This window comes from Andrena cerasifolii, chromosome 5 (genome assembly GCF_050908995.1).
Source record: "Andrena cerasifolii isolate SP2316 chromosome 5, iyAndCera1_principal, whole genome shotgun sequence".
Classification (NCBI taxonomy): Eukaryota; Metazoa; Arthropoda; class Insecta; order Hymenoptera; family Andrenidae; genus Andrena; species Andrena cerasifolii.
This window is the reverse complement of record NC_135122.1, coordinates 16,566,468-16,592,575: the sequence shown is the minus strand read 5'-3', so window position 1 is coordinate 16,592,575 and position 26,108 is coordinate 16,566,468. Positions and strand designations below refer to the sequence as shown.

The window sequence follows — 26,108 nt, the reverse complement described above, 5'->3', positions numbered from 1 at the left end:
CGGCCGAATAAGAAGCGACGCTCGGAAATAAACGTCCGGGTTTAGGCGCGGGAAGGCAGGCCACAAGCGTCGGACCAGCGTTATTGCGGCTAATAATTAGCGTCGGCGTCCAATTACTCTTCTTCCTCGTCGAGATTCCACGATATCTTGGGCCGCGCCCGTGCTCCGTCCTCCCTTTCCTTTCGCGGTTTAATTGGGCCCGTCGACGCCGCGATTCCGTCGCGGGCAAATTATCGGCGAGCTCCAGCGGGCCCCGGCGCGGTATGATAAATTTCAATTAATCGATAGTGGGTGGACATTAGCGTTGCCCGAGAACGCTGGCCGCGATTATAACGAGCCCTTTCAATGGCGAGGAGTTTGTTGCAGATATCGTAGAATCCCCGAGACTCTTCGTCACTTTCATCGTTAATGTTTCTGCAAGCGATAACATCGGAGGCTGCAAGGAAAATGCAGATAAAGAGAGATCGAAGATCGAAGGCTGCCAGAAAAATGCAGAGGGTCAATTCGGACGAGCGATGCGACGGCGTTGCGACTCCGCACCAGCAAGCATGTCTGTATGGAAAAATTCACGCGTGTCGCAATTTTTTGCGGCAGTATTCTTATCGCACTGCTGCAAAAAATTGAATCGCGTGTAAATCTCTTTATATAGACTAGGGTGGCTCTTATTTACTCTTGGTAATATTTTTTTTTCAAGATTGTCTTCGGGGCACCCTCCAGATTAGTGACAGATAATTTATAAAAATCTGTGTGAAGTTTGAGCTCGATCGGATAACGGGAAAGGGTACCTCTCGGCCCTTAAACATTTAAATCGTTGTTTAACAGCTCGCGAAGTCGATTTTGTATAATATCCTCCAAGTTATTGATTAAATCAAAAACTATGTCAAACAAAAGTTGTAGATCTGGATAAGGGGCAACTTTTATGTTGTATTACTTTTTCTCGTGCGACAAACGGTTTTCGATAAAATTCCGAAAAACTAATTAAATACAACTTTTTTCCCTCAAATTTTGAAAGTTTAAATGCTTTTAGAACACTTTTATTTATGAAGGCGATCAAAAAAATGAAATTTTTATTTTCGAGGACTATTTTTTAAACATTTAAGGGGGGCATATACCAAAATATGCTAAAAAGATAAGAAAAAATTCTTATTTTCAGTGTTTGATATGTCATGAATGTTTCCTGAAAATTTGGTGCTGAAAATCGCAAAAATATCGAAGATATAGACTCTATATCTTCGAAATTGCATTTTTGTGTTCGCTTTCATAAATAAAAAGTGTTCTAGAAGCATTTGAACTTTCAAAATTTCAGGAAAATTTTTTTTTTTATTAGGTTTTCGTAATTTCATCGAAAACCGTTTGTCGCACGAGAAAAAGTAATAGAACATAAAAGTTGCTCCTTATCCGGATCTACAACTTTTGTTTGACATAGTTTTTGATATAATCAATAACTTGGAGGATCTTATATAAAATCGACTTCGCGTGCTATTAAATAAAGACTTAAACGTTTATGGACCCGGAGGCACGCTTTCCCGTAATCCGATCGAGCTCAAACTCTCCACAGATTTTCTTTAATTATTTGTCACTATTCTGGAGAGTGCCCCGGAGAAAATTCAAAAGCCGAAAATAAAAGCCACCCTAATAAACACACATGTACCGCTGCGAGATCGCAACGACGCCGCATCGCTCGTCTAGATTGACCCTAGAGAGATGAAAGATCGTCTACTAACGATCCGTCGATCCCTCTGAGTGCAGATTCAAGTGTCTTCGAAGCGGGACAAGGTCCCTACCCAGCTACCTGCATTTTTCGCGTCGCGATTAATGCCCGCGTTCAGGAACCACATGTAGAGCGCAATTAACTTAAGTCGAAATTTATCGGCTATAAATATTGTAGCGCTGGGCGAGCAAACGTCGCGTAATTCACGTCCCCGACATCGCGATCATTTATGTATTTTGGCCGGAACCATATCGCGCTTGTGCCAATGCGGATTTTGCAATTACCTTTACGACCGGGCAAATACAATGACTCTTTATGTTTCACCAGAACGTCGCCCCGCGAGCATTGTTCCTCGAAAACGCCCTTGTCCGATATCCGACAACTAGCTTTTCGGGGAGAAATGCTGGTTCGCGAAAGCTTGAGCCTCGGAAGAGAATCCTCGTCCACTGGGAGCGGTAGCGCGTGAAGAAAGAAAGCGTGCGGATGTTGAAACGGCTCTAAATGTGCGTTCAGAACGGGGACCGGCAACCTGACGCAGAGCGGCGAGCACACGCGCGAAACGCGGGCGCGAGTCTTTTTGCTAGTGACGTGATTTTTACTCTTCGTCCTGGGCATCCTGCTCGTAATCGTCCTCCAACTGACTCGCCTCCATCGGTCGCTGGTTCTCCTTGTCGCACTTCTCCGTGGCACTTTTCATGTTTCCCTGTTTCTTCCCTTTTCGCCCTTTTACTAGAGCCCGCTCTTTCCGCGACCGGGACGGAGAGCGGGGTCCTCCGCGATATCAAAACCCCCGCGTTAAACCGACACTGACGAACCTCCGAAGAACGACTACGATCCCTTCGAAAGAACGATCCTCCCTTCGACGAACTTCTTCTTTTAACGATTCTACGTTAAGGCCTACTAACGCGGCATTCTCCTGGCGTCGACGACGAACCTCCACGATTTCAACGATCAGCCACGATCACACATTGGACGATCGGGATCCGGGCGGCCGGAGGAGCGCGCGAGGCAAGGCTTTGAGGCGGTGTTTCCCGTGAGATTCCCGAAACGATCCACGCGCTTTGCCACTCCGAGGCGGTTTGACGTTTCGCGCTGCCAAAACTATGTTTAAAAGCATAGCACGCACGCACGAGGCGCCTCTATTTATAGCGTCGGCCGCTTTCCGAAAACCGCGCCCCTTTTCCCATATTTTCGATGCCACCCCCCGCGTGCGCACCCTCCGGAAGTTAGAGAGCGCATCGCGGTGCAGCGATCGGCTGGGTGGAGGAGGAGACAGTGGCGTTGCCTCGAAGTTGGCGGCACTTATCGGTCTCCTCCGTGCCCGTCCCTCGCACTTCTCGCTGGTGTCTCCGGGCCGGATAGAGCCGGTCCTCCGGTTCAATATACCGTCGCGATCGCCGCGAAAACGATGGAGCACTAAAAATAAGGATCCCCCCGAGCGTACTGTTGCACAAATCGCGGCGAGGGGTCTATTTCAAAAGCGGCGGATCCCGGCTCGCGTGTAACACGCGAAAAGTTCGCTCGCTAAATGAGATGGGAGATGACGGAACCGAAATCCGCTTGCCAAAAGGTGTGGAAGCATTTTCGCGATGTTCCGGCGCTCCGCTACCGCCCGGACGCTCATTAGTTTCGGCGGAACGTGGGCCGTTAAGTTACGGCGAACAGGTGATTACGAGCGACGCATATTTATAGTGTGAATCCGCGCGACACCCGGGGATTTCCAAACACGACCAACGTCCAGCCGCGGTGCCCGCTGCGGCTCTCGAGGACTTATTAAAATCTTGTTGTATACCAACGTCGTTTAAATCTATATAAAGTATTAGTCAGCGCGTTAGTTTTCCAGATAGCAATAGTAAGCATCCTGAAGTCCTTCTTCTATGACCTTATCCGCACCCTATTACTCATCCTTGAACCTCGATCTCTATGCCTCATCCCTTAACGACCGTTAAACTCAGGACAACCCCCACTTTTCGGCTTACCGAAAACCGTACATATATATATATTACACGCAATTCTTCCAGTCAGAAGCACTTGAGCACTTCAGTCCGAATAGTCTGGACACGAGAATCTAGTTCTGAATCTATAATCTAGTATTTATCTGTAATCGTCTTAGTTCCCGTTATTTGTATAAAGTTATTTAATAAAATAAAAGTAATACGAAAAATACGGAATACAACAATCTCACCGCAGAAAGCAATCGCAAGCCACGTTCCTGAGCGACCGAGCCGGGAGGTGGTGGACGTGGAATTCGTTCCAGGGCAAAGTCCATGGAACCAAAGTAGGATCGTTTTGATTCCGGCTCTATCGTGGCTACGCGAACACCTAGAGGACCCAGCGAAGATGCGGATCGCGGGATATCCGTGTCCTTCGGTTACTCCACGCACCGAGCCTCGCCCTTTCGAGCCCTACCCCGCGACGGCCCAACGGTGAAGCACAAAGATCGCCAGGCAACCACGGGTCTGACAGCAAGCTACGCGAGACCTCGAGCGGAAATCCGCAGGAAGGGCAATCCCGCGGGGAACAACGGCACTCAAGGCGAAAACACACCGTGCAACGACACCGCGTTTATTAATAGAGCCGCGGCGACGCCGAATAAATTCGCAGACGAAGAAAGCCCGGGAACCGGGATGGAAAGCGAGAAACGTAGGGCCAGAGGAGGGTGGCGGAGGTGGCCTCCGACGACAGACAGCCGGAGGAAGAACTCGCACAGTTTATCACGCGGACACGAGGAGCTGCCCGCGCCAAGGGCACGCGCCCAGCTTCTGACCGCTGTCTGAACCGCGTCCTCGCGCGAGCACGGGCTTCGCGGGCCGCGACGGTGTAACAGCAGGCCTCCCAGCAGCCGATTAGACGCCAGCCGTCACGGAAGGGTGAATCAGGTGTATGCGGCACTTGTTGATAAACACGAAAGCTCCCGCGGATTGATTAGTGGCCGTGCGAGCTTCCACGAGCGGAGTCGACGCCTCACGAGCTTCCTCCTATCGATCCCCGAAACGGCGCCGCGGTTCAAACTGGTCCACGAGCTTTTCAACGGGACTCGGCTGGAAATTCTCCACGCCGCGCCACGGTTTCGTCGCTCGCAATATTACGCCGTCGCGTTCCAGCGCGGGGACAAGCTTGCTTGCGGTTCGGGAGACTCTGGGTAGAGGATCTGACCTCTGTTAATCTACTTCGATGAATAAATAACGTTGGGAACGGCGTGCCGGGTTCAGGCGAACTGTATTTAGATGGTAGATTGGGAGTTTGGCGGAGTTTGGGGGACTGACTTCGATCGAGGGTGGACTGCGCGTACGATACGTACCTAGAACTGTCAACGTGACATCCGTTCGAATCGCTCAAAGTCCTTTGGTTGTCAACGCGGCGCTTCGCGTCTCTGGCTCCCACTGTCGGAAGTTGTCTTCTGCATTTTCGGCTAACCAACCTTGAGAGCCATTGGGCCCCTGGGGCCATGAGGGACGCGTCACGGCCGGGTCAGAGCTTGCAGATCCGTGGAACGCGTCGAACAGCCATGATAAGACGGATGGATCCTCGACTCTGCAATTTATCCAACGATTTATCACCGGCGAGGGGAAACGAGGTTACTTCCAAGCTGTACGGTAAATGTCAAAGTGATCGAAACTGACCTCTTGAAGTCAACCTCGAATACCATGTTTCTTCTGACAGGCACCCGGACAGATCTGACAGGGTAAAGATGGAATTCTCGTCCCTTTTGATAATACTCGAAATAATCAACGTAGGGGAAAGTGGGGTAAAACGGAACACCGAGGTTTCTGTTAGATAAGAGCTGCGAATGAGTTGGTATCGCGTGACACGCAACCAAAGGGTCCTCGTAGCATTTTGCGATAGACCATATATATTAGACCCCTGCACGCGTTATTTTTCCATTAAGAGAGTTGGAAAAATTTCCGGGATCGACGTTTCTATATTGCGTTGGACTTTCGACCACTTTTCGGTACTTGGATTTGGAAAATTAATAACGGCAAGTGCATCGTTGGATTCTGTAGTCCTTCCGCTACATTTTAACGTATACAAAAAGTTCTTTACCTCGCGCTGAAGTGTAAATATTAAATGTTTACTAAATTACTGCACGTAAAGGGTGGGCCCGTGAGGCCTGCACCAGTGCTGAAAAGGAAGACGATACATTTGCATGTGATTTTTGTTGATAAAATAATAAACGAACCGTATTAATCTATCCTTCTTTTACGATATTATATTTATATTTGATTATTTTCCGTAATTTTCGTGTTATCTAATAAAATATTATCTCTCATATGCATAATATATATTTTTGTTATATTTTATTTGCAATAGTTGTACCTAAAACATATATTTATAGATTTTAACATAAATGAGTACATTTTAAATCATAGAAATAAAGATTTTGTACGTTTACAGGGTCTTCGAGTGGGTGTTCCGTCTTACCCCACCATTTCAGCGAGGCGAGGATTTCAATACCTCCGGAAAATTTCATTTTCCGTCGTTCCCACAGATTTTTCTTAACAATGACTTTGATTTCCTTATAGTCTAAGGTCCACTGAAGACTCCTGTTGAAGTCTCGTGTCTTTTTCTGCTCCCGATTTTAAGTTACCACCCTCCAAAGTTAAGCGTTCCGTTTTACCCCACCTTCCCCTACTTTATTTACTTACTGTCCTGTTATTTCGTCTCTTACATGCGCATAATTGTACCTTACTAAAGGGTTTTCTTACCCCTGAATAAATGATAATAATAATAACAATAATAATTGTTGGAATGTGTACAACGATGGACTGTTTCCTGGAGTTGGAGTGTCAGGGACTTTGGGGACCCGGTGACTTGTGAGTTTTCCTTTCCTTCTCTACAGGAGACCCAAAAGAGGGGAAAACGGTCTTCTCGACCCCTGCGCTTCTCAGTCCGAGAAAACCCTCCAAACGGTTAACTTGCATCGCGCTAAAGACTATTCTTTCCATTACTTTTAGTTTAAGTATTACGCAGTTCTTATTATTATTATACTGGCGATCGACTGTGTAACTTTTATTTTCTAAAAAAAATAAACATTATATTCTAACAATAATAGTAATGCGCGCGATTTACATAGGAAGAATAATCACTTTGCTAGAGAACAAGTAACTTAATGGCCCACGGGAGATTAGGAGCAGGTCTCGGCTCCTAGCAATCATCGATCAGAATTGAAGGAACGAAGCGGTGACGGGCACTAACCGTAGCACATTTGAAATGTAAATTTCGGTGCGAAAGAAGCCAGGCCACACCCGTCATCCATATTCTAAACGACAATTCGCCAAAGTCAACCGGTTCGCGTATCTGCCCTTCCTCGATCACTCCTCTCCGCTACTCCGTTGGATATAATAAACTAAACAATACAACGCAGGATATCGTGCCAAACGTGCGCACAATTTTAATGCCCTATAGCCGCGAGGTTCTTCTCCTCGTCTTTACCGTCAGTATTACTCAAAGCGTACGATTCTACGGACTCGCGGGAGACTTTGATCCCACGGCATTTCCATAAGCCTGCAAGTGCGTGCCAAATAATTCCCTGGAAAAACACGCGGTCGGGACTTTCGCGACGCGTAATTCCGATAAAATCCGCGTTAATTAATCCGGGCGACTCGCTCGCGGAAATGGTAACGCATTAAGCCGCGTATTCACCTGCGCATTCGCCCCGAATGTGCATTCGGCGCGCACCGATTTTTTGCTCGTCCGGTGTTCGGCGCGCATTCGGGCCGATCCGCTTGTTGGCGGTCCATAAAAGCGCGCATTCGGGTCCGAACAATACCATGAAAAGGACGCCGCAAATTTCACTCAACCCCGAACGCGCGCCGATTGCGCGCTGAGCTCCGAACGGGCAAAAAATCGGTGCGCGCCGAATGCACATTCGGGGCGAATGCGCAGGTGAATACGCGGCTTTAGGCACGGTTGTTCCCCGAGGACGCGGCAATAACAAAATCGTCCGGTTATTGCGGGGCGCTTAGGCGGTGGAAGGAAAGGAAAAATGAAACGAACGAATCACGAGCCGGCGTCCCGTTGATCGCGCAGGACGATCGAGAAGAAACGGCAGGCAAGCTAAGCGTAGGAGCAAAGGTAAGAAGAGAAAAAAACAATCGCGGATGATATCGAGCAAGGTGGGGAGGGTTTTCTCTCCGCGAGGAATATATAAATCGCGGGTAGGGCTGAAATCCAGGTTAGTGCAGATAGCTTCCGAGCCTACAGCGAAGCTGTGATCGCGCCATGCAGGTGAGTCCGCTCGCATCTCCGCCCATTCGTTCCGAGAAGTGGCTCTGAGAACAACAAAAAAAGTGGTTCGTTTCGCATTTCGGATTGCGACGTGTTAATGGGTCGTTGAATATTGATACAAGGTAGCGCGAACGTTCTTATCCGGTTCCTGGCTCGAGTAAACATAGCCGGTAGCCGCCGAAAATGTCACGCAGTGCCGGAAAAAACAGCGGCAGTGGCGTTTTTATAAGTGATCCTTGAACCTCGAACCGTTACCGTGCCCGAGCAAATCGGTTTCCGCGTTACTCGCCATTCAGGCACCGTTCGTACGCGGATCACGAATGCTGCGCATCAGGCCGAACGGCGTATGTATTAGAGATCCCTGTTTCACGTGTATTTAAATACACGTGCACACGTGTATTAAACGTATCTGTCCCTGAATCCGTGTATCTTTTAGTACACGGGTACCCGTGCACTATTTCACGTGCATTTAAATACACGTGAATTTAGATACTCGTGTATTTATAAATACACGTATATCAACGTATCCGTATTTTGATTCGTCTGATTTTTAATATCTATAGCTATCCCAGAACTCTGGGGGATTGCGAAATTCATAAAGGAATTAATGTATTTAAATATATTTACTGGAATAATATGCGGAGAGTATGGCTTTACAAATTTTCAGATTGCAACTAATAACACAGTTATAAAATTAACAAGATTTATTTAATCGATTACCTATTTCGATACAAAAAATTAAGGCGTTACTGGTAATAAGCGAGCTTCTTTTTAGACGCAACGATAATCCTTAAAATTGAGAAACATCACTCGGTTTTATTACACTTATTGCTTAAGTGACCGCCATTGCCCATTCTCCCGTAGTTAATGCCCAATTCTGATGAAAATACACAAATACGTTGATACACCTGTATTTAAATACACGTGAAATAGTGCACGGGTACCCGTGTACTAAAAGCTATACGGATCGAGGTACGGATATATGTAATACACGTGTCTTTTTACTACACGTACCATACCATGGTCTCTAGTATGTAGGGTGGATGTACCAGTAAATGAACACGTACCAGTGAATGGACATTTTTTATTAAAATGAGTAAACTAAGTTATTAAAAGAAGCAACTAATTAATTAGAGACTTCTTGTAATTTCTTACTTCAGATCCAAACAATTTTTGCAGCACGTGGAGTCAATCGCGCTGCAAACATAATTTTATAATAGTGTTCATTCATTAGCCTTAACTGTTCATTTATTGGTGCGTTTACCCTATGTACATATTATCAAAAGCATCCGCGTCACTCGGGCCGCTTCTTCATTCGGAGCAGGGAGCGAGCAATCTCTACCGAACTACCGCATTGTTCCTCGTCTCATCTCCGACGTCCCGGACACCTTTCGCGGGATCGTGGAAACACCTGCCGCATTCTCCTTTCGCGTCATCCACCGAGTTTCCTTCTTGGAACCCATAATGTTTTTATCAAGACTAGTTATAGCAGGATTCGATGTATATTTTAATCGACCGCGGTGTCTTCGAAGGTCCACGTCAAGCTGCTTGCCATCGCTGTGATCCTGGTCGCGACGGAATCGAAACCACTCTGGCCCGATCTGTACGTCAGCAATTATCATTATCCATCGGAAGCCATTAGCTTGCAGCCGGAAGTTCTCCAGTACCAGGACACCCTCTCCCCGTATTACTTTAACAACGTAATTAAATCGTCCGCGAAACACCTCGCTCTTTGTTGTGCGTCTTTATTACGGTTGCTGTGGTGGTTTCAGGTGCACACCGAGGTCAGCGGGGTGCCAGCGGCCGTCGTGACCGATGTGAAATCGGCTGTCTCTCATTTGCCTGCGTACAGTTTCTATTATGGCACCCCTATTTACGATCTACGATTGCCATTGAGCCCGGTAAGAAATTCTGTTCAATGCTTCTTCGAACGTCCTCGGGGGCCATTAAGGGGGTATACCCGTTTGAACCCTCGGAAAATGTATACATTTTGTGGATTTTTTTACAAGTCAACGGTTTGATGCAGATTTCCCGTTTTTTAACTATGTTTACATAGTATTATGAACTACTTATAAAAAAAGTTTCAGTTAAAAAACTATTGTTTTTCGGAAGTTACGGATACATGTCCGAAAGTCTCTCGATTTTAGACGGCTAAACGGTGGCCCTAAAAACTCGCGCTACGTTCAACCAATTTACTTCAAATTTTGCATGCAGAATCATAATAAGATTCCGCATCGTCCAACGAAGGCGATTTTGAAAATTTTGAAAAATAAAGAAATGCTGAGAGATCAAAGGTAAAGTTAAATTTTTCTAAGAGAAAAATCCACCTTTTTCCTTTATAAATAATAAACGGGGAATCGAAATAAAAAAAGCCTTCGTTGGACGATGCGGAATCTTATTATGATTCTGCATGCAAAATTTGAAGTAAATTGGTTGAACGTAGCGCGAGTTTTTAGGGCCACCGTTTAGCCGTCTAAAATCGAGAGACTTTCGGACATGTATCCGTAACTTCCGAAAAACAATAGTTTTTTAACTGAAACTTTTTTTATAAGTAGTTCATAATACTATGTAAACATAGTTAAAAAACGGGAAATCTGCATCAAACCGTTGACTTGTAAAAAAATCCACAAAATGTATACATTTTCCGAGGGTTCAAACGGGTATACCCCCTTAATGAACGGCTACCGTCGAGGATAATAAACCTTAGCGCTGGTGTTCTATTTAGTATAGGACTAAACGACGGGGTGTTGTATAGGTGTATCCAGCGCTGAAGCCCTGCAAGCCAGACGAGGCACCTAAATCAAAACCTCCGTCAACGACCACCACGGAACCGAGCAAGGAGAAGGGCGATGGCATTGAGAAGTTGGACGCGAAAGCCGAGCCGGAGAAAGAAACGAAGAAACCAGACCTCGTCCAGGACAACGCTGAGGACGACAGCGTCTCTATCGAGTCACGATAAAATTATTTACCTGTACCGTCAACTGATTCGAATCAAATAAAGCTCTTCTACTATTTCCTGATACATCGCGCTATGTTCGATTGCGACGTTAATGTAACTTGAACTACTCCTTCCAATTACAGTTACTCACAAAATTGAGTAACTGTATATTGAATCTCTAACATTCTGTAACTAACATTCTGCGAGTAACTGTATATTGAATTTCTTCTTATATAAGAAGCTTTGAAAAGTGGCGATGATAAGATGCACATGTGCGTATTTCTCTAATTATTACGCAAATCACTAGTTTACAGAGCTGTCGTCGTGCAGCTGTAGCATACGATTCGATAATTAGCTATCTTCCCAAGACGAGCAAGCAACAAAGTGGCTTCTCACCCTAGAAGCAGCAGATGAGCTGTGGTAAGTTCAGTCTCATTCAATTGCATCGTCGGTGCCCGAGCGTTTACATCGATCGGCGAGACCATGCTCGCTACGGGAAGAAGCCTCTCGCTCGTCTCTGCCCTTGTGGCGTTGACGCTTTTCGTGATAATAACGAATTTCACGGATGAAAATATTTTTAATGGAAATTCAATAAAATTCGTTAGGTAATTATACGAATTTATTTAAAGAATAAAATCTGGTTTTCTTTTCGTTTCACAAAGCTCCTTCTTTGGGTCGCGCCACTGAAATACATGCCTGATAGATTACCAGGCACACACGTAGAGTGTCGGTCGCTTGGTTGAGTAACGCGAAATGTCTCTTTATTTTCAGAAAGTTGTACGGGGCAACTGCCACTTAGGCTCGCTGCTCTTCCAGCACAATTTCAATTTGGGGGTGTACGGATCGTCATCGATCGAAACGGACATCCAGGTGTCGATAGACGAATCCTACTGCAGCGCGTGTATCTCAGTGCAGCCGCGTAACAGAATTAAATCCACCGTGTTCATCGGAACCACCAACGGTAGCCGCGGCGGCCGGAACACTGTGACGCTAACGGCAATAGGCGCCAGCTACGAACGTTTGCAGCTCGTCGCGCAACTCTTCGTCGTCAGGAAAAGGCGCCGTCGTTGCGATCCCATTTGAGCAGCCAATTCTGCGATTGAACCACATCTGCAACTGGTACGACAACCGGCGCGACGTGAAAGCTGTGCCGCAGCACCGACGGAACCGTGCGTCGACGCGCATGCGATGCCAACGCTCGCAACCTCTGCATGCCCTAAATTTAAAGTGACCAGATATTTTCTGTTCCAATGCAGGACAAGCAAGCAAGCAAGGGTTAACAGATCCGTGAGCAGATCTGTTCCACAGTTTATTAAAGCATTTACAATATATTTAAAAATACATGTGATTATAAAGCGATACATTGAAACGAAATTAGAAATATTTCTTTTTCACAGCAACAAAGAGTAAACGCTAACTTTATGCCACTGCGAAAACGTAAAAGGTTACATGTCCAATCCGGGACACTTTTCAATGCGGGACAAAGGGCTGAAATGCGGGACGTCTGGTCGCTTTACCTAACTTTGTAATTCCCCTTTAGAGTCACTTATTATTATGACCACTTTATTACGCATTAAAATGAGAATACAGCAATTGTATAATAGTAATGGCGAGGGTGCAGACACGGGCTGCTGTAAACGCTGACCATGCTACAAATCTTATCCGTAGACAATGAAAGGACACCGTTACTTCTCAGCTGGTAACGGTGGAAACGGCGTTGCGTGCCGAGTCCCTTGGGGAGATGAAGACGATCTCGATAACTACTACGTGGACGCTGGGTTTTTCCCGCCAAAAGAGCCGATACCTGATCGACACCCTCCGGTTCAGGAGCTTCTGGGCACAGCTGTCGGCAGGGGAGGCGGCGGGACGTCCGGTATTTTCTCCTTTTCGACTTTTGGTGGTTCCTCCTTTTCCTCGTGGTAGCCTGGCAGCAGGTGTCCGGAGAGCGCGTTCTTCGGCGTGGACGCGGGAATCGGCTCCAGGGTGCCGTACGGCTGATAGTCCACGTAATACGTTCCCGGGACGAGATGAGGGTTGATCCCGTTGTACGTGTAGAAGTAGGGGTCGTAATACAACGACTGATAGTTGGGATAGAAGTTCAGAGGCTCAGGCTCGTTGCTTTTATGCTCCGGCTCGGGTCTGGATGTCTTTTCCTTCTCCCCAGTCCCTTGGCTCCCTGCTTCTTCCTTCTCTTTCACCTGGCTGGGCTTCGCGGACTCCACGGCGGTCGACGGCTCCCCTTGCACATCCGCCGCGCTGCCTGCTTTCAGAGCGCCCGGAGGAAGGTGCAGCAATTCGGGGCCGGACACGTGGGGAGCCACTTGCGTGTAATACAACGGGGGCCCGTAACCGACCGCCGTCCGATGGACCACTGGCTGTATCACTGGGTAGGCTCTCGATGGAGAGAGATTCTGGTTGCCCGTTATCACCGCGTTGTACACCTTCGGGACCCTCAGGAGTCCCGGATGGCCGGTCGCCAGGCTGACCAGCGCGAACAGGATCAGCAGCTTCATCTGCAAGACGTTTAGGAACAGTCGGAATGCGTCTATCCTGCGATTCGCGAGTGCACGGGAAACAGCTTGATCGAGGTGTCAGGGGAACCGTTCAAGGTGGCAAGTGACGCAATAGTAACGGTAATAGAGAGGCAGCGGAGACAAAACAGTTTTTCAGGCATGCAATTATGATAATAACGCCGAAGCGGATACGGCACGACATCCGCGTGAACTGTCGTGTCACCAATTAAATTGCGGTTCGAAGTCCTTTGTCCGGGCACAGCGCCGATAAATCTAGAACAATATGTGCTAATCCCTTCCTATGCTCATGATAAATCACAATACGCGGTAATAAATCCTTTTCCACGGAAGCGTATTAAATAAAGAGGAACTCTGACGGAGTTCCAAGAAGGAGGCTTCAGCCACGCGTGCTAGCTAAGGAGTTACATAGACGCTGCTCCAAATTCCAGCGAGTTTCACAAGAAATCGTGTCGCGACCCTTTCCCAACGGGGCCAACGAATTTTCTACCTTTCGGGCAAGTTCCGCGAGAGCGAAGCACGCGTTCCGGCCACGTGTCGGCTAGGTGGACACTATCGTTGTCTCTGGGAAGGTAAATGCCACCCGTGGATAAGAATCTCGCGTGTGCGCATACAAAAGAGCCAAGGCACACGTGCACGGAATATCTCCTCTGTTTTCCTGTGTAGGCGTGTGCACGCGAGATCGCGCTGTCGCGCCTAGCGGAATTCTTGCGTTGAACTGGTCGTGACAACGATAGGCCTCAGCGAGGGAGGATAAGTTGGAGGAAACGCGTGACATAGCTGAGCGTAATTTGTCAAGCTCCTATAAAAGTACAGTTCCCAATTTAATTTCGAATCTAAACGTAAAGATCGTCCGCCACTACAGATACACGCGCTACCATCTTGCTGCAGTGATTCATCTCATTAGCATACACGATTGTATTCGCTTCTGTCCTCCCCGACGATTGTTTTCCGCGTTTTCGTTCTCAGCTCTACGCCAGCTCGATAGTTATTTGGATAGGCGGGCGAGTAAGGTGTACAGGGGGATTTGTATTCGACGACAGTTAGTGAATCGATCGAATCGACACGCTTACCTTTACTCGATCGGCCTCCCTCTCGATGCACCTTTCCTGTACAGCAAGGATCGTCGAGAAGCTGACACCAAGTAGCAAGAGAGCTGCATGGAACCGTAGTATATATGGCCCATGGGGTCTCAGGGTTCAAGTCCTAACTCCCCCACTACGTACGCCACTTGGCGAAAGTACTCTCCGATCGTTATACTATAATGTTCGACTTCAGGCCCGCCTGTAACGCTGCTCGACCGCAGAAGAACGGGCATTTCACGTGCGCAGGATCACGGTGCACCGTGCACGCGTCCGACGCGTCGCGAGGACTCGCGCTTTAAATCGAATTTCAGCTAGAGGATGGGTGTAACGTTTCTAAGAGTCTCCAGTGAATTCTGTGACTCTCTATCCTGAATCTCAAGAAACTGGTATAACATCATCGAGTCTCTCCTCGTCGAAGGACAATTAGAAGCAACGTCCAGGTAACAGGCACGAGTCGCGGCATTTCGGATGCAGCTATGATCGCAAGGCCGAACAACAACGTTCGAGCGACTTCCAGCAGCTACAAGCAGCTCACGCGATTTCACAGAACGTTTTCCTCTGAACAAATAGGGCAGCTGGAAGTGAGCGCGCAAATTACACGCGAATTACCATCCACTAGACAGAAAAACAAGCTTGTCATTTCGACTGTTATTAGATACTTGGGATCGACAGTTGAACTGTGAACAGACATCGATCGCTGTCGTTGAACACACGCTCGTCGCGCCACGAATGCTCGACTCCGCGTCGCGGTGGCGCACGCTAATCACCCGTTTCAAACAAGCCACGCCACTTGTCGTGCGCGCAGTCCAAAAAGCAATTCATCTATGGAAAAGGTCTGTCGCGTGAGGGGAAGCCGGCCGGCAAGATCAACGGTGAACGTTCAATGACGCGCGCCGGTTTGCGTAACGCATTGGAAGAAAAATGGCTCGGCTCTGGGCAAATTGTGACCTGTCAACGGCGCGTTTAGATGTTGGGCAACGACTTTATTTCGTCAAGAGGATGTTTATGTACAAAATCCGGTGCGCATGGCACGATCGCGGGCGCACGCCTGACGCAAGGATCGCTGACGGAACGACCGCCGGGGAGCGCGCTCGATTTCTCGAAATTTCGGTGCGGCCAGCGTGGCTTTTGCGAAACACTCGTGCTCCCGTTATATCGGTTGATTCGGCGTTACGCGCTGCACGTGCGGCAGGAGTGGCAAACGCTTGGCAACGATTGCTAAAGAAATTTCATGCGAATCGGGCGGAACGTGCCGGTCACCTTCGGTCAAAGGGTTGACTTGATCGCGGACGCCACCCGTGGTATGTACATACTTGGAATTTCAAAGAAATGATCATTCGCAACCAGCAGTAGTTTGAAGAGTTTCGCATCTGAGTAGCTCGCGAATGGAAGATAGAAAGGAGACACCGTGCAGAACTAGATTCTACGCTTAATCGAAGTGCTAATTACGCCGACTGAGCGGCTAGGCTTACTCTAAAGATTACGATAGGGCTCTGACGTTGCAAGTAGTTTTGATTGTGCTTTGAATAAACTCTGAGGGATACCATAGACGCATAAACGCTAGACCTGACCATTCGACCGACCCATCGCTCGTACTTCGCTTATCCCTCGTACAAAACGCTTTAAGCTCGGCGGCTTCTAGGTAGCAGTAACGGTATAAGTCTCGCAGACGCAATTGCTTAAACAGCAATTAGCCTAGAACCGAAGGATCGATCCTCTGTATCCGTGGAATAACAGCAGACCTCCATGATCGTTCGACGCTTGTAAACTTATTCCACGGTAGAGGATCCAACCTTTTACAGGCTGAGAGTGGTGAATTGCTAGAGCTAAGATACCAACGCTGCCTCGTCGCACAGTGATCAGGGACACGCACAGTCCCCTTTCAACGCCTCATAATTGAAACTTTGATTGGCTCGGTGCTACAACCGTGTGCCCTAGGGCTAGCATGTCCTGAGGGATCCGTCATATGGACTCGATGGGAATGTAGCACATCCTTCTGAGCAGGAGTATCGGGAAGTTCGGCAGAAGGACGATGAACAACAGGACCAGGGGCGACAGCAGCAGCAGGATACTGGCGTACACCACCAGCCACCACACCGAGGATATTCCCAATACTGGTTCCAGCATGGTGGTTCGCGAGATCAGGCACGCAGAAACTCTGGAGCGTCCGTGGCTCGACGAGATATCCCAGTTTCGCGAGGACAATCCGTGGCCGGGGTCATCGTCGATCTCTTATCGCTGATCGGTCAAGTGGAGTGATCCTGCAAAAAAAGGAAGCTGTGAATGATGGAGTCAATCCCGAAGGCCATCGAATACTTTATACCTCCAATTCTGATTCGCACAACCTGCGAGCACCTTTTAAAGTAGCGCGCCGCCGAATCAATGGTTAAGCTTTACGCTACCAAGCCACTTAGAGCGATGGAGCCTTCTGCCGGGCGGGGTGGCAAGCTTCTAAATTTTCTCTGGTCTCGCAACTATGCGCGTTTCGAGCGCTTCGCCAGTTTCAAGGATACCCCGTACCCGTTGCATCACGCGCAGGCGACTTCAGCTGGAAAGGTGAACCACTCTTCCGTAGGTACAATGTACGGAATAATGATCACCAGATTGCGCAGGTAACCGTGTACAGCGTCGCGTCACGGATGGATCGAGGCCCGCGTTGCTTTTCCAGGCGGTCGCTGTTTTCCGCCGCGACACGAGGAAATTAAATTGATGGTAGCATAGTAGAGACACGCGCGTCTGCACGTGGCTCGTGCTGGGTTTACACCCGACGAGTGTTCGGCCGAGTGAGAGCCCACTGGTCCGAGCACTCGCCTAGGCTGAACGCATATTCTGGTACCCGGCAGAGGAATACGGCGGGCAAATCGGCCAAGATTTTCACTCGGCCGAGTAGCAGACGCAGTGACTCGGCAGGTGTAAACCCAGCTTAAGTTACTGACGCTAGCTCGTTGCACAACGCTGCCTCTACTCTTGTTACCAACAATTGTGTAACCCGCCATTGTACTGCTTTGCCACGTTTTTGGAGCAGCGCTGCACGTGACACGTGCCACTTTCAGCGACATTTATTCAATTACTTCTGGTTATCGATCCTCGCAAGCTTTTAAGTCTGCAAATCCATTTAACCATTTAACTGCGGGCACTTTTTGTAGAGCCAAGCGCTCCAAGCGCAAAAAAAATTTAGCAAAACTGAGCTTGTTGTTTATATACCACAATCGACTCTGGCTATAATTTTAGCGTGTGGTTTATAAACCACACCCGCAGTTAAAGGGTTAAACAGTAGGTACTCGAGCGACTCTAACGTAGAATTCTAATTCAATTCTTCTGTAGGTATAGTCACGAGGGAAGAGCCCCAATCCGGGAATTAAAAAAATTTTGAAACTCTGGGGATATGTGGAGGGTATACAGATATTTATTAAGCAATTTGTTGGCTGCTCGAATTCACTGTAAAGGGATGAAATTGACCCCTGAAATTTCGGCTATTTTCCGATTTTCGTTACTCGCGAACTGTGAGACCTGTAAGATAGCAAATGATAATCCTGATTAAAACTTAAACGTCTGAAAACTTTTGTTTGTATCTCTTACAACTCATGAGTTATACCAAAATCGGAACATAACCAGATTTTCAGGGGTCATTTCACCCCCTTAGAGTAAATTTGGGCAGCAAAAAAATTACATTCTATATCTAAATACGTACAGGTATCCTCTATATGTCCCTTATGTTCCATACTTGTTTCAATTTCCGGGTTGAAGATATTCCCTTGTCAGTAAAAAGGAATTGAAATTGTCAGCTGTTCAATCATGCCTTATCCATGACTCTTGAAATAAACGAGTGCAATTACGGGTTTATCTAACGCGAACATTATCTACTCGCCGCTCGATTTCAATAAGTTACGAGCCTCGGAAAGTGAATGGAAGTGCTGAAGTTAAAAAAAATGCATACTTCAAAATCCTGAGACAGTTGTTCTCTGTTACTGCTTCGATCCTTTATATCAGTCTTCGCCAACCTTTTTTAATACCTTTTATAATATTCAAATAACCTGCGACCACCCCCCGCCCCATATAAGGTAAGGTAAATTTAATAAGGTAAAGAAAACACATTAAAAACAGGTATTTCAAAATATAATTCTAACTTAATAGTATTAAAAAAAAAACCGCGGCTACCCCCCAAAAAACACTTCGCGACCCACAGGTTGGGAATCACTGCTTTATAGATAGCTTTACCACGTTTCACAGATAATTGAGAGAAGGTAGAAACCCCTGGTATGATAATCACCTACGTACGTCGACTGGATCCAGTTCCGAAAATTCGGTCCAACGTTCAAGGAAATCCCGGACCGGCTGAAAGGCACGCACTTCGACACGCTCGTCCTTGTACGGATAAGTATGTTCGTCTTGTGACAGAGAGACCGGTTGGACAAGCTGCCCGTGGCTGCGCAAAAACGCGTATCGAAAAGAGACAGGCGTCGCGAGCTCGTGGACCACGGGCAACGTTGATTCGATAAAAATCGTGGACGGTAGCTACCTATCTGAAGGTGTAGCGCGCGTGTGCGCCCACTAGGTATCGCGCGTTCGTCGCGAGCGAGCGGGCACGCCGGCACGGCCGCTATCGCACCGCGGAAAGTGAAAATTTCGCGATTGCGTAACTGTGGCATAATACCATTATTCCACGTAGATCGTAACTGGACGGTTACGTAGCGTGCGATCGTTAATGAAATACTGCCACGGGAGGATCAACCCTGCTACGATTTTCCCTTTTCCTTCTCTCTTGCTCCGCTCTCGCTCTTTCACTTCTACGGATTATGGAAGAAGCGTAGCGCCGGAAAGGAATGGCAGATTTATTCTATCGCGCGCAAATCGAATTAAATATCGCACGGCGGTCAATTCGGAGCGGTGTTTCTAGGTCAACGCGAAATAGTGGGCACGATCGGCGAAGGACTTTCAGATTTTCGATCCCTTCTCCGATATCACGGCGTCCTTGCCCCTCTTACGGAAAAATCCAGAGGTGTTGAACGCGCGTGCAACGAAACGCAACGCTCGCTTGCCCCGGAGCTTTAACGTTTTAACGTTCCTCGCGTGATCCACAAGCCCGAGAAATTGTACCCAACGAAATATAGCCGCGTGTATTTCTTTCCGAAGATTAGCGAAAATCTATTATCGACAGCCACAATTCAGGGGATTCAGCAATAGTCGCTTCAAAGATCTAAAACGCGGGACATCCATTTTCGAGGCTCGGAGAATTAATTCTGTCAACACATCAGTCACCTAATACGATCGGACTCTCGAGAACAAACTCCCTATCGCAGAGATGGAAGTGTCAGCCGAAACTACGTTACTCTTGTCTGGATCCTTACCTTTCCTCGTTCCGGCATTAGTCACATCCCAGTTGAGCAGCGCCAACGATCCACGACCCAGAACTCCGGTCTCTCCTGCTCGGGGATGCACACGGTGGTATTGGTCCGCTTGCAGCTAGGACGCGACGAGTCCCTGCCGTGATTTCCGCGAATGCGCGATAGATCGGCGCGGAGAATCGTTTCTCGCGTGCGTTCAGTCGCTTTCCGCGGACTGAGCGCGCGCCAGGCTCCCATGCTTCGATGTCCCGGGTACTTTCCCTTTCTTTCGGCTCTTTGAGACCGAGTTACAACGGTTGAGTCACTTGGTAACGCTTCGCCGGCGTCGGATGGACGCGATTACCGAGGCCCCCTCGGCACACGGACAGGCGAGCATCGCTACGACGCTCGCTGGTGTGCGGACCCCGATGGCATTGACGGGTTTCGGCATCTTCCACCTCCATCTGCTCGGCCGTCCATAGCTGGCGTTCGTTCCATTTTCGCCTCGCCGTTGACCGTAGAATGGACCGTCGTCACCGCGGCAAGGAACGACGGGCACATTGCGTCTGGTCAGTGGAGAATGCTAGTGGACTGGATGCTTCGGAAGTCACGGGTGTTGGTGGCAATTTCGGGCAAAGGTTATCGCGTCGATGATCTGCAGATCGATTTGCTTTGATACATCATCCTCTTACGAAAATGGGACTCCCGTTTCATTTCGTCTTCATTTTATTTTCTGGCAGGCATGCCATCAAAATTGAATGAACATCTACTTCGGTAATTTCAGGGAGATCTGTGACAGTTTACTTCGAAATGATATACTAGCTGGACGAAGTGTCGGATTCGTGGATGTTCAGGGAACGAGGCTCACAGCTGCCAAATTAGTGCACCAACAGTGTTTTGTAAATCCTATGAAGCACGACATGGATGGCTTGACTCATTTGGCAAAGACGATCGACTCGTTACAAAGGATTTTGTATCGTACCTGGCAACTGTACGCAGATTCTTCAACTTTTGCATGCCACGTATCGTATATAAGGTTCAATGTTCTCGCACAAAGGTAGCCTTTGGACCGGTGGGTCTTTTATAATATTCTTTTGGCATGCGGAATCGCCGAGAAACCATACTAACGCCGCCTTTAAACAACTGCTGAAGCTTTACGCCGCGGCCGGTTATCATACGAGCAAGTACCCTGTCAGCACGCAGCCAACTTTATCGCATACCAATAAAAGGGTTTACTATCGCTGCGAGGAATGCCCGTACTATCCGCGATAAGCGAAAATTGCAAATTGATCTAGAAATGGATCTCCATGCATTAACGTCGCAAAGAATGTTAAACAAGATGATGAGACGGTTCAAACTGTAATAAAATTTCCCACTAGTTGATTTTACGTCATAAATGGAAAAGGGCTGATTGTGGGATACTACTTCGTACCGCAGAACGAAAAGTGATGTCATCGCATCGTTCTCACCGCTTTTATATGCGTTAGAAGGCACTAGCGCTTCGCCAATCAGGTTACGAGTTGCACTCACTCGCCTACGATTGGCGTGGTACTTCTGTGTATTCGACATACCTGCGCTTTTTAGACGGCCATTTTTGTTTCGATATATCCAAAAACTGAATCACACACCCTTGAAGCTTGTTAATTACTAAATGAAACCAGAGTCTTGCAAAACCGGGGCATGAAAATTTTATCTTCGTAGCAAAAGAATGGGAATCAATGAACTTAGGGAATTGTCAGATATGTGTGCTTCTGTTTAAATCCAAAATTGGACACTCAGCGGAGTAGATTTTACAGGACGAATACTCTTCTTCGTTACTGAAGTCTGGGGAACGTAAGTAGAGGTGCTTTACAGTCCTCTTAGCAGAAGCTATACCTACATGCCTTACCTACCCTATAGTCAGCTTCGTTAGAAACAATGTCCCTTTCTTTGGCACTGTACTTTACTGTCCTTAAATTTGTACAACCCTGTAATACCTTGGGCATTCAATAGTTAATGCGCTTTGCAGGGATATAGGAATGTCATAAAAGCAGCAGGGGCAACGACGATGCCGTCTTTCATTGTACTTCCGTCGAATACCTGGGATCATAATTTTATACGTTTCAGAGACTAATATTTTAAGGTTCTTGAATGCGTAGGACTCTGGCCGAAACAAATGCATCTCTGTGTAATAGGCGACAGTCACATTTGGTAGCTTTTACCCTTCAGGAAATAATTTTACGCACCATTTGAAAGGGTCTCAGAATAGTTACTATGCAGAGCGTTCAGCAACAAACGTCAGAAAGTTTAAGGGGTGATTCTACATGTCAAAATAAGACGAAAATCGTTTCCTAGTATGTAATGTTCAAAACACTCGTAAACAACGCCTGACGCAAGGACTTCGACTAGGTACTACTGGCGAGCGCCAACCATGCACGGCGGGAGCCTTCCGTGTTACTCAGAAACACTCCCTTACTTTGTAGTGACCTAATGGCGTACGGTACTGCAATAGTTTCGTCCAAAATTTTATAAAAGACCTAAGCAGAATCGTTGAGTGACAAATTTAATGTTATACAACGATTCGTTTTAGATGTTTTATACAATTTTAGAAAAAGCTATTACAGTATCGCGTTCGCATCATCAGTTCAACTACGAGGTAAGAGTGTTTTTCTAGATGGCTTCGACACTGGCTGCGTCGTGCCTGACCTAGCTGCGCTCGTCAACAGTAGCATAAGTGCATCGCGTCAGAGTTTTTACGTGGGAGACAATCTCTCTAAAGCACTACACGTGGATGCAATTGTAACACACATACGTATTTGAAAACAGACGATCAATAAGCATACTCATTCACGTAGCATTAAATGTATGACACGTAATTAATTTCCTTAATCTGCGGGGGATTTTGAATATTTTTACCACGTTTTAATTCGAGGATTAACGCCCGATAAAACATCTACTTGAATCCTACTTTGCACTACAATGAAACATTATGATTACTCTGTTCCACAAGCGATAACGCTACAATATTGCAAGGACTACAGCAGCAGATTTTAAGCTCAAAATTCCTGAGAAATTTAACTTGATTTCCTATCATAAACGAGTAAAACATTTCATTATTTTCGTTATTTTTCATGGATGGAAAAGGAAGGATGATCATATACCGAGGAATGTTTACGAAAACCCAGATTAGTTCTTTCGTTTTAAAAACTTTGTGGCCCTGAAAAGGGCCAATTGTTATTGTAATCGTCGAACGATTATTTCTTCGCCGAAGCTTTAGCAGCTTTCGGTGATTTGGCGGTCTTCGGCTTTGGTGTTTTGGTCTTAGCCGCTGGAGTCTTCGTAGCTTTCGTCGCCTTTGACAGACTTTTTGTCTGCGCTACTACTTTCTGTTTTGCGGCTGTTTCGGTTTTTTTCGAAGCAGCGGTCGTCCTTGCTTTCTTCGGCGAGGCTGGCTTCTTGGTTTCTGCCATAGCTGCTTTCTTGGCGGTAGCCTGTTTCTTCGACACTGCAGCCTTTTTCGGGCTCACCACCTGTTTCTTCTCAGCTGGCTTCTTCTCCGTGGTGGAGGCCGAATCGGTCTTCCTCAATTCTCGCCTCGACTTGGTCTTCGTCTCTGGACCCTTTGCCGGGGCGCCAGAAAGCTTGAACGAGCCGGAGGCGCCCTTACCCTTCGTCTGCACAACTGCACCGGAAGTTACGGCGGTTTTCAAGTACCTCTTGATAAATGGTGCCAGCTTTTCGCCGTCCACCTTATACGTAGATGCGATGTACTTCTTAATAGCCTGCAACGACGATCCCTTGCGGTCCTTCAGGTCTCTGATGGCGGAGTTCACCATCTCCGAAGTTGGAGGATGCGAAGACTTCGGTCGTTGAGCCTTCGCCACCTTCGACTTCGATGTCTTCTTCGATGGAATCGCGTTCGCAGACTGATTTTCGCCCGTCGTTGCGTTTCCAGAGCTAGTCTTGTCCTCCATCGTCACAAATTATACGACAATCGTACAACAAAAGAGAATATCAGAGATATCTTACACCGAACTGTTCACAGATGCTACTATAATCTTTCAGAAAAAGACTGCCAAAAGTTTCGGAGCGTCTAAAGAATCTTTCAGAATCTTCGGTGGGCGGGCTAAGCTCTCGTACTTGCCGTGGCAGCACGGACCACGGAGAGAAGCCCCACCAATGTTTCCAATATCGCGTTGCCGAGAATCAGAGACTGCCTGGTGCATCCTACCGATTTAAATAAAGATACGCCTTTTTAAAAGCATTTATCACGTGCCTGAATGATTAATTATTGTCGGCAGTGTCCCACACTATCGTTGCATCCCGCCATTTTCCTCGATTTCAACCTTACATCCTGACTAACACACGCAGACACGTGGTCGTTCTCTTGGATAGGGTAGGCCGACGGGGAAAATTTGTTAAAAAACCGGAAAATGTTTAAATAATCACGGCTTATTTTCTGGGATCGAGTGCCCTAATGTTAGAGCTAATAATTCGTATGCGAGAATCCGCGACAGATTACGGATATCGAGGGAAATTCGAAGAGTTCTACACGGTGGGAAATACAAAGATTAAGCAGACGCAACAGGAATGGACGACGTGTATTCTCTCGAACAAAATGTTTATTGAAATTCATGAAGTTACAGTGGAGTGGAAATACGCACAACACTTCGAACATTGATTTATTCGAAAAATTACCCGCTTGTCGATGGGAAATACAGCTGTTTCGAGGCGCGATTCCTTGGAAACTACGCCGTTGCCTTGAAACCGATGTTTCCTCTTCAAACACGAAAGTTTATACAGATTTGTGCATTATGCAATTTGTATTTGGTACGGAAAAATGTCAGTTTCATTGACTGGCTCGATTACCATTGATCAAATCACAAAATGCGATGGTATAACGCGATATATGAAGGATAACTTGCCGTGTGCAACGACGCAATAAGTTTACTGTATCTATCGGCGTGTGTTTACGAGCGTCTACATACGTTTCTTTCTACATGAAAATTAAGTAGAATATGTTACGAACCATTGCGAGTCGTATTTCAAGCAATACAAAATATCATCTGAAGTACTCAGTATTCGGGACAAAAATAAAGTATTGAAAAAAGCATTCATTTCGCGAAACTGAATAATGTAGACATTGTAGACGTGACTCACGAAATTTGAAACCCGATCGTTTGTCAATTACTTGAAATATGGATAGGATGATATCACAAACTTAATATATGTATATAGTAACTAGTTGTGATTTACAATGCGAGTGTCGCCGGCGTGTTTTGGCGCCAAGGGTCGTGCAAGCATTGGACGGTTATTGCGTTTGCAACGGTATTTCTCGGAATGCATCGAAATTATTATCAGAGACTCTTGAAATATTTCTTTCGAAAATACACCGAGCTCAGAGTTCGTTTTGTACATCGCCGTCGCAGGGATCCATCGCTTGGGCAACTGTTGATTCGGCCTTTAGTGGTCCAGTAATGAAAATTGTAATATCTCTATTCCCTTGTTAAATCTTCATGAAGGGGTATTAATTGATCGACGAGGTTTTCACGATGAGAATGGTTTAAGCTCCGAAAATGATCTTATTGGGGCTATTTTTATCGTATATTATGTATAAAGAACTGGTCTATTATATTATGTATAAAGAATTGGTCTACGGAATTCGGAAGTGAATGAAATTATCTATAATTAAAAATGGCCCAAGCAAGGTCGTATTTGTTGGGCTCATCTTCATCGGAAAAAACTCGCCTATACGTTGGTAGTACTTTTATGTGTCTTTTATACCCAATAGAAAGAAGTTCAAATATTCAGCAGTGTCAATATGCATTTAACACGCCAGGACGAGCTGGACAAAGCTTTCCCGCCAAAAGTGTTCCTTCAGAAAAACGGAACTTGACGAAAAAGGCGGGAAACAACTAAGGCTGCCACCTTTTTCTACAGGAAAATAACGTAAACCTGCTTTCGCGAGGGCAAAAAAATGGCCGCTCGTGAAAACTAAACTTACATTTCAATGTTATTAGTTTTTATTTCTTCGAAGCATATTTTTTATTGCTTTTAGCATTACAGAGCAACTTTTTATCATTTTTAAATAACTCAATGGCATTATTGCACTCAGTATTCATATTAAAATATATAAATAGTTCGTTCTTTATTAAATTAACAGAGGCCTTGTTTCTTTCATCCCGTAATTCACATTCATGGCAGAGAAAGAGTACAGAGTACATTTACGTATAATAACGTAAGATACTTTATTTTAAAGTGCGGGTGGAACCCTAGATACGATTGGCAGACTTGAGGAAAAGGTTCTCAAAA

At 46.6% G+C, this 26,108-nt stretch overlaps 3 protein-coding genes and 1 long non-coding RNA gene across 15 annotated transcripts in view; 1 reads left to right on the top strand and 3 right to left on the bottom strand.

Annotated features, from left to right (window-relative positions):
• LOC143368863 (cytosolic carboxypeptidase 1) overlaps positions 1–4,648 on the bottom strand; it is a 36,272-nt gene extending 31,624 nt beyond the window's left edge. The window contains exon 1 of one of the 4 annotated variants that reach the window (XM_076812045.1): positions 2,241–4,648. In XM_076812045.1, the coding sequence (XP_076668160.1) occupies positions 2,241–2,326 (86 nt within the window). In that variant the 5' untranslated portion in view covers positions 2,327–4,648. The remainder of the gene's footprint in view (positions 1–2,240) is intronic. The other 3 variants (XM_076812047.1, XM_076812043.1, XM_076812046.1) reach the window with 3 other exon arrangements.
• Positions 153–2,230, bottom strand: LOC143368884 (uncharacterized). The gene is made up of 2 exons (XR_013085301.1): positions 1,996–2,230; positions 153–436 (listed from the first exon to the last, which is right to left on the bottom strand). It is a non-coding gene; the product is annotated as an uncharacterized LOC143368884 (long non-coding RNA).
• A 3,244-nt stretch (positions 4,649–7,892) lies between the features above and the next one.
• On the top strand, positions 7,893–10,978 carry LOC143368879 (uncharacterized). Its single transcript, XM_076812088.1, has 4 exons — positions 7,893–7,939; positions 9,472–9,639; positions 9,712–9,840; positions 10,695–10,978. Exons 1-4 carry the CDS (start codon positions 7,934–7,936, stop codon positions 10,896–10,898), a joined length of 507 nt encoding a protein of 168 aa, XP_076668203.1. The 5' UTR covers positions 7,893–7,933; the 3' UTR covers positions 10,899–10,978.
• A 568-nt stretch (positions 10,979–11,546) lies between these two features.
• Positions 11,547–23,924, bottom strand: LOC143369484 (uncharacterized). Of its 9 annotated transcripts, none has more exons than XM_076813508.1 (4): positions 19,842–23,028; positions 14,482–16,754; positions 12,395–13,390; positions 11,549–12,093 (listed from the first exon to the last, which is right to left on the bottom strand). In XM_076813508.1, exon 3 carries the CDS (start codon positions 13,388–13,390, stop codon positions 12,701–12,703), a length of 690 nt encoding a protein of 229 aa, XP_076669623.1. In that variant the 5' UTR covers positions 14,482–16,754; positions 19,842–23,028; the 3' UTR covers positions 11,549–12,093; positions 12,395–12,700. The 9 variants fall into 9 exon arrangements, with proteins under 9 accessions (XP_076669622.1, XP_076669623.1, XP_076669626.1 ...); XM_076813511.1 differs by lacking the exon at positions 19,842–23,028 and adding an exon at positions 18,772–19,750; XM_076813509.1 differs by lacking the exon at positions 19,842–23,028 and adding an exon at positions 18,764–19,749.
• Positions 23,925–26,108: the final 2,184 nt, after the last annotated feature.